We start from the raw sequence: 8,546 nt of genomic DNA on the forward strand, positions 1-8,546 counted from the left end.
AGCTATCATATTGGGGGTGGGGGGAGGGGGGGGGAGCAGGGGTTGTGTGTTTTCTTGCTATTACAAAAAAAAGGCATCATGACTATTTCAAGTATGCCGCATGTATGAAATAGGCAAGGAAAGCAGGTCCTTTGATATTATGGTATTGTTCTTAGTTATATGGTTGGTTGTGGTATCCAGATCCCTCTTTCTGTGAAACTGTGCACTGTGACGGAACAATTTGGTGAATTGGTCGCTTGATCAATATTTTCGATATGACCAAGTTGTTCATGATACCGCATAAATTCTATTCGCGTGTTGAGATGCTCTAAGACAATATTTTGCTTTTGCTTTTTTGCAGTGGCTTCTTACTATGTTTTACTGTCACAAGGCAAACGAGAAATGGAGCAATGGTCTTCATAATCGGCGTTATCAGACGGCTGATTAGGTAAGAAGCGCTTTACATTGTTCTGCGTTTTGAGGAAGCAAATATGTGCAGCCATTCAAAATAAATTTTAGTGGGAACCGGATGACACTACAAGGAGAAAGTACGAGACAATACCTGCATGGGGCATCTTTATCACGCCATATCTCAGCTTAATAATAAAAACAGACCTGAAGAGTATATGCATGGAGAAGCTATCATGCGAGACATATCAAGAGAGCGAATGATACAAAGGATTCCCCAAGGACTAAATTGAATGTTGTACGGAGGAATACATGCATGTTCCTTAGGCCTGTTTTCTTATAACTGGAGGTGTGACGTCATAAATATGTCAATTGAGAACAGCGTCTTGTGCTATCGTCTTATTAGGTCGTCCTGTTCGCGCTTAGTTTTGTCATGAATGCGCACAAATGCGCCCGTTAATGAATTTTGATGTGTAACCATGACATGGAAATTTACCGTGCGTCTTGCGAATAGACACGACAAATGGGCCGTTGCAATCAACTTCGTAGAGAGTTCATACAAACCACACACACATACAAATCACACATAAACTACATAAAACTGCCGCCTTGTGCATGACAGCAAAACTTGTCTAAGTCTTCCGCAGTTACCAGATGAGCTTGGTCAAGATATAAAATTTCTTATAGTGCTCGTAAAATTCCCCCCTTTTTAGATGTTGATAACTTGCGGCTGTCAAAATGAGACAGCCTACTTTTCATAGAAATGAGTTATTAGATAAAGTTGTTGGAATAGCTCTTAGGGGGGGGGGGGACGAATATAAAAGGGACGGACGGACGGACGGACGCAGACAGACAGACAGACAGACAGACAGACAGACAGACAGACAGACAGACAGACAGACAGACAGACAGACAGACAGACAGACAGACAGACAGACAGACAGACAGACAGACAGACAGACAGACAGACAGACAGACAGACAGACAGATTTTATTTACCTCTGCGTGTTACCGCCATGGCCTAAACTCTTCTAATCACCACGAATTGAACTTCCAAACTCCCAAGCTTCTATTACAGTGATATCTGCATAATGGTTAGTCATATCGCATCGTGTGATGTCAGGAAAAAGAAATGAGGGCATGGTTGAAAAGAACAGCCAGTGTTTAATCTCGTACGTCAAGAACCATAATGGATTTCTAGTAAACGTGTCAATGTTATTTTGATCATGGTGTTGTAGATTACGAAGGAAAGAAATGTGAACGTGGCAGGATTATCTTTTATGTACTTCTAAATTGCTCGTCGTAGTTGGGTAGGATATAAATCTTCATCTATTTACTGTCGGGTACATCCCTCCTAATCATAACAAAGAAATAAAAAAGAAGATGAGGAAAAAACTATACCTTCACCGCTGCTATTTAAAAACAGCACGTTGCCCAGAGATGGTTGAGGCTACAAACGACTGAATATGTTTAGCAAAACTCACCGCGTGGATGTGAGTATGATGCACGTTTGTTAAGTAGAGGGTTCAGTTAACCCGAAGCCTTAATGCCCATATTCTTGTTTTCGTACCACTACTGAAGTGTATTGATAAAAGAGAGTTCTCTACACGTAAACGGGCATCCAAACCGAAGAAGTGAAATTTGAGAGGTGACGACATTCTCCAGTTTTCACTTTAAGGACAGTAAGTACATCATTATCTCTGCAGGACTTGCATTCCACTGTTTTTCATCATCATGTGCCTGTACGCGCTTCAGCCCTTCGTCACGGGTCCCAACACGAAGGCGTTTTTCCAAGACTTGCACAAGGAGGTCACCTCTCATTGGTGGTACTTGCTTCTGCAGATCCGAAATTTCGATGGCATCAGGGAACGAGTAAGTGCAAGCTCTTTATGAAAACGCCTTCACGAAAGGCGCCTACGGACTTTACAGTGCATTTTGTCGTTGCATTATACTTTCAGTACAAATGCTGGCAGCCTAAACTTCAGCCTTATGTTATAAGAACTTTTCACTGTTTTCAACTTGAGCTGTATTCGAATACACGTTGCAGTCATGTAAGAGTGTCAGGTCTTCACAAAAGGAATGGGTACCTTTCGGCGAGTACGTGTCGGCGGTGAATTTGACAAACTTGGAACCTCCATTACAGATCATTGATTTTTACTCGCCATTAATATGTTTCCCATGTACGTGGCACCGGTTGGGGCCAGCAAGTAAAGATAACTAAATTTTAAATGCTTCGCAACAATTTTGATGCAGTGGAGAAATTCAAGACATCCAACGAGAAAGAGCGGTAGCTCTTAAAAGCCTAAACGGCGTGCAGGAAGGGTGGCATGAACTGCCTCTCGCAGGTGTAATTTTGCGAGAACATTGCGAATAGGCAACTGCATAAAGTCTCCTACCTCTAAGTTAGGTCGACGAAAATTAGCACAGTGGACTCAGGAATGGTATTGCTTTCGGCAGACGTACTGTTATTGTTCAAGTTAGTAAAGCTCAAAATATGGGACAAAATAAAACGTGTTAAGGCAGGAGAAGCAGTTGTCTAGTCTACACATATTCTCTGGTTCCGTGTTTTGCACTTTAAAATTATTCATTCGTGTATCTTCAGGCATACCAGCTATAGTCACTAATAAATGCTCGTGATTCAACCATAAAGTAATTATTAAACGCGCCGGTTGAACTCATTTTCGTTCAGACCATGTAGAAATGAGTAAAAGTACTGCGTATAGAGTCGTGCACTTTATGAAATATATATACGTCCTGTACGGGCTCTGGGAATGTTACCAAATACAGCATTTTCAATTGGTTAACTCAAAGGTTCTTGAGTGCGCGTTTCCTTAACCCGATTGTACTGCGGTCCGCTACTCCTCATAGTGCACCTAGAGAGGAGCCTACACCTTGGTCAGTGACCATCACTATACAGATTTTGGTAAATGCCGACTATTTTGTTGTGGTGCCTGAGATTTATTCAAGCTCATTTTTTTCTGTAGATACATGAACGGGCATGTTTAGCGCCTAGCATGAGGAAGCAGAAAGACCACAACATTTGCTACTTCTTAGCACTTTCTTCTCACAGGCCAGCCTGCTTTTACTACGGCAAGAAATCACCAGTATTAAACATTTGAACTTTCCTTAGCCTGCGCTTGCCCTACTTGCGTTTTGAGACTTTGCCACCACAGAATAATGAACTCCCTACTGCAACAGTATTTGAACTAGTACGCATTGATGCATGGGAAAAATATATCAAAAACCTGTATCCAAACATTCCATGAAACATTTTATGAAAATCAAATGGCCAAAATCATTAGGGCACCTATAATGCTGATAAGCACATTACGTTCGCTGCCTTGTCCTATTATAGGTAGCGCCAGCTTTTGGACTTGTTTCCTTAAATTCAGGAGAATAGCTTGCTTGGAAAGCTTTAGGAAATGCTGTTGCAAGCAAGAAATTGTCATCCACCGGATTGTAGAACAAAGCTACAAGGGAAACCCACGCGATTTTTATTTCAGAAACATTATTGCAGAGCTGAAAAAAATCGTCCTGGATCGCGAGTCGTCCTGGTCAAGGCGAGTTGTCAAATATTTCACTGTCTCTCTGCCATCTTCTCGGCTCTCGGTTAGCTCAGATGGTGGTAGCTCAGATGGTCACTCAGATGGCTTTGGCGCCAGATTCAAGCTTCCCTAGGCCAGGACGAATTCTGTTTAAACTTCGACGCTTTCTATCTGAGAAACTCGCATGGGTTTTCTTTGTAGCATCGTGCTACATTCGGGTGGATGACAAATTTTGTTTTCGCAAACATTCCTTCACCTTTTGAACTTCTGTAGAACTAATTTGCCAGGAACTGGCTTTACGCACATCAGTATCACTGAAGTTCATTCTTACATCACCTTCATTTCCCACGTAATCCATCAAACTCTATTTGGAATCTAAATACCAAGCTTACCTTTATCCTACCCGTTCATGCTCATTGTACCGGCCTCCTTTATGTCTCTACAGCCCTTACTCGCCCTTAGTAGCATGTAGGAGACTAGGCGCACGCCAGAAGAAAACTGTGTGTTTCGTTAAAAGCTTTCGCTCTCCTAATGATGTGTATTGATGGTTTAGGGGGAATTTTTGGGGGCTGGTTTAACACGCACCTACCTTAGACGGAACAAAGAAGTAGACACAAGTCAAGTGCTTTCTCTCTCTCTCTCTCTCTATCTGCGCTAATAACATTGAACTTTGCTTTTGGGCAATGTTCCTTTTTTTTCGTGTGCCAGGATGTCATACCGCACGTGTGGTACCTGTCGACGGATTTCCAGCTGTTCGTCGTCTCTCTTGTTACACTGCTGATATTCAAACGGTGAGTTCATTCAAATGAGGAACATCATAGTGCGAGGGACCGCATACAAAAAATAAGCATTCCAAAATTATTTCCTTGTTACATTGCGTAAAAATATTCGTTAAAGACTTATAATACAGCTGTTTTTTACGTGTACAAACTAAGAAAGTGGCCCAAAAGCACTATAGGATCTGTTCTCAAAGTTGTTAGGTTCACATGAAAGCGACCTTACACAAATACGCCCGTAATTCATTCCTTTAATTTGAATCGATGGTACAGCGAAACTAAATGCTCATACAGCAATACGATCCTGTCACACATAAGTATTGTGCACGAGTGTTTTGAACATATGAGAGTTTTTAGTTACAGCTTGCAGTGTTTATTCTTGGCCTAGTTGGATAAGTAAAGATATAATCGTAGCGTTATTCACGATTGGTTTACTTCGAACAGAAAAATGGAAACATAAGCACACCTACAAAGGATACTGCACAAGCTAGATGACAGTCAGTTATTAATTTAACGCAAGAGACTACGAGTAGCTATCAAATAAATTAATATATGCAAAAAGCAGCGAGATAAGCTTCACGTAAAATAGGTTGATTTACCGCGAAGGGACCATTGGCCATTCTTATGAATGAATATTATACCGGATTAGATATTCAACTCGCATTCGTTCTTTCAAATAATCGTTTATTGTTCGCCAGGAAAGCTCCACAATTAAAACGATGCTACCGATGTTGTTTGACAAGGACACTTGATGCACAGGCACAGGACACTTACAGTCGGAGCATTCGCCCTTCTATCTCTACTGGGCTGCATTGCTGGAACGTTCATCGCTGCAGTCTTTCAGCTGCCACCGTTTATGATCTTCCCAGGATCGAGTGCGGAGTAAGTATTGAAGTTTACTGCCCATTAAAAGTACATGCGGTCACTCCACCCAGTGCGGGGAACATTCACTAAACAATCTCTTAGCATCGTAGCATTCTATTTTTTCGTGAGACTATACTCGCGGTCTACTTTCTGTGGCTATGAATGGACAGCTGCGGTCGCGTGGCTGCTGCACATGTGTTACCGCGCCAAGTAGTCCGGCAGCGTCTGACAGTGCTTCTGAGCTCTCCGAACAGACGCCGAGTCTACGCAGCTTCCACGTGCGAGGGAAAACGTGATGGTGTCGCGTTTTTTCCAGACGGGGAAGGGAAACGCCGCAAATTAAGTCAACCATTACACTCAGGTGTGTGTTTTGTCTTATTTGACTGTTGCTAATAAGGTGTTCATGTTTGCTCTTCCCCAGCTTAATCTGACGTGGATTTAAACGCGGGTCTCTTTTCAGAACAGTTTTCACTTGTGCGCGCTTTGCCTCCGTAGATTTTTTTTCATAGCCACAGATAGTTGTCCGCGAGTATAGGTCACTGGGCGCTATAACAGCAGCAAGAGTGCGGCCCCAAGAAACTTCCGACCACGGATCTTATCAGTCTACTGCGCCGGAGCGCAAAGCGCGTTTTGAAGTTGTTTCACTTTGCGGAAAGTGTATATTTAAGTTTTGAGGTAAAAGGCATGCGCCTCACGCGTGAAGACTAACATACAAAATTTTTCGTGCAACTTACCGCAACCTTGACTTGTAGTATATTCATTATGTAGGCAGGAAAAATGTTCAAAGTCTGCAGGCTTAGACTTTAACGCAGTCCTGCTACGCGATATCGCCGCCAATGCCTTTCTTGCCCGCTACGTTTAGCCTGCTACCTCCAGGGCCTGTGTGTGTACACAGCGAAAGGGGTCTATACCCGTTCATACAGTCTTCCCCGTGCTGTAGAGTTGTACATTTATCCTTTCCGAATTCTTTGATCTCTTTTAATTATTTCAGCCTCATGCTGCGAACTCTGAACGAATATTACATCCGGCCCTACTACCACGCCGTGTGCTACTTCGGCGGCTGCATGACGTACCTCGTCTTAGACGACTTCAAGGAGAGGAAGTTATCCAAGGTACCGCTTAACAAACCCTCACATGCCAATACGCTACGCACGCGTAAAATAGATATTTCTTGATAATTTAGATGTAATCGGTTAGTTATTAAAATATAGTAAGAGTACATGATGGCCAATTACTAGTTTCATTGCTATAATAGTGGGTCGAAACTCCCCGCGCTTGCACATCAGCGTGAGGTCACGGATATCAAAGTATCTTTTTTGTAATGTTGCAAATTATAAATTTGTAACGTTTCGTAATTTGTAATTTTGTAAATGACAGCGGCAAGCTCTCACTCAGGATTTAGTAATACCTGCCGTATGTACGGTTACCCATTTTTATTCTTCTGTGAATTTTCACTTCAGAATCAGGGTCCCTTTTGAGTTATTGACCTAGAAAAAGCTACACCTGAAGAGACTCTGGAGGCTGACTAGCTATCCTTTATTCTTGTTCTATTGCCAGACTACTGAACATTATCTTTGTCTGCTGAATAGTTGTCTTCAAACTCACTCTTTCACTTTCTCAAGGTCCTAAATCATTTATTGTAACAAGTCCACAGTGTTGCTGAAGAGCAAAATCTCATCTGCAAACTGAAGGTTGCTGAGGCATCCACTGTTGAGCCTCCTGCCTCGGCCTTCCCAGCCTAATAGCTTGAATATTTTTTAAACATGCAGTGAATAGTACTAGAAAGATTCTGTCTACTTGCCTGACCCCTTTCTTGATAAGTAACTTTCCACTATTCTTGGGGAGAACCAAGGTAGCTGAGGTATCTTTGCAGATATCGCCGCAAGATATTCACGTATGCCTCCTCTGCTCCTTGATTACGCAAAGTCTCTATGACTGCTGGTACCTCAAATGAATTAAATACATGTTCAGTCTCTGAAAGTCAATGTATAGAAGTCTACAGTAGTTCGCAAATGTGTTGATTACCTGAGTGATGACATGGATGTGATGTAGAGTATCTCTTCTTGAAGCCAGCCTGTCCTCTTGATTGACTGATGTCAAGTGTGCCTTGATTTTATTGGAAATTATCTTGGTGAATATGTTTTACAATACTGAAACCGTTCCAGGCATAGTATTTACGGTTACTCGAGGTGTAGCGAAATCAGCCTTTTTCGCACTACACGCGCACCTGAATGCAGACGGACCGCGAATTGAGCCCCCGATCTCATGTTCATTAGAAAAACGACGTTGTCATCGAGCAACGGCGGTCCGGGTTAGTTCATGATAGTATCCTTGAACCACCTCGCTCGATCCTTTCTTAATGAGTAAGCGTACTCCCAAGTATAGTTACCATGTTTGACATATTTTTCTGTCCTTTTTCTTTCTATTTTGCTTCCCTGCTTTTCGTATTGGCAGTTTCTATTTGCTTTAGTTTCATACTACTGTTGTTACAGTACCCATTATTAATAACCGAATCTTCGTCTTGATTGTACTTGCCGCGTACTTATTTGTTTAGCAAACGGCTGCCTTTCCTATAATTATTGAATTCATTTTATGACATGAGTTTTTGTGATTTCTCGATGTAGTGACCTGTAAGAGGCCCTTAAGGGTCACATAAATGACAATTATGATGGTTTCGTAGTTACACCTTTTTGCAGAAGTAGTGCTCTCCCAGCACGAGCCGATGGTTGATTCTCGTTTTGTTTACGAAAGAGACATCGTGCGACACATATTCCTCGCGGAGAGAAACCATGTGTTATAAGCAAGTTTATTACTGTGGTCCTCGTGGCATGCATATTTGTGAGAGTCCAAGCTGAGCCTCTGAATGATGTGTGTTCCTCGTTCATTTCTCCAGTGGTTCCAGCAGGTTTGCTGGTACGGGTCCGTGGCCTGCTGTCTGATCTGCGTATTTGTGAAGTTCGCCTGGTACAGAAGC

At 42.3% G+C, this 8,546-nt stretch overlaps 1 protein-coding gene across 1 annotated transcript; it reads left to right on the forward strand.

The window, feature by feature from the left end:
- Positions 1-354: 354 nt before the first annotated feature.
- On the forward strand, positions 355-7,314 carry LOC139055766 (uncharacterized). The gene is made up of 6 exons (XM_070533298.1): positions 355-427; positions 2,094-2,259; positions 4,641-4,723; positions 5,468-5,590; positions 6,564-6,684; positions 7,264-7,314. The coding sequence occupies exons 1-6, from the start codon at positions 390-392 to the stop codon at positions 7,312-7,314; spliced, it is 582 nt and encodes a 193-aa protein (XP_070389399.1). The 5' UTR covers positions 355-389.
- The last annotated feature ends 1,232 nt before the right edge of the window (positions 7,315-8,546 follow it).

This window comes from Dermacentor albipictus, chromosome 2 (genome assembly GCF_038994185.2).
Source record: "Dermacentor albipictus isolate Rhodes 1998 colony chromosome 2, USDA_Dalb.pri_finalv2, whole genome shotgun sequence".
Lineage (NCBI taxonomy): Eukaryota > Metazoa > Arthropoda > Arachnida > Ixodida > Ixodidae > Dermacentor > Dermacentor albipictus.

Bases quoted from the DNA above. Each gene is read 5' to 3' on its own strand.
- LOC139055766 (XM_070533298.1), top strand. From the start codon at position 390: ATGGTCTTCATAATCGGCGTTATCAGACGGCTGATTAG. The intron at 428-2,093 runs GTAAGAAGCGCT...TTATCTCTGCAG, and splicing joins GTTATCAGACGGCTGATTAG to GACTTGCATTCCACTGTTTT. The intron at 5,591-6,563 runs GTAAGTATTGAA...TAATTATTTCAG, and splicing joins TTCCCAGGATCGAGTGCGGA to CCTCATGCTGCGAACTCTGA.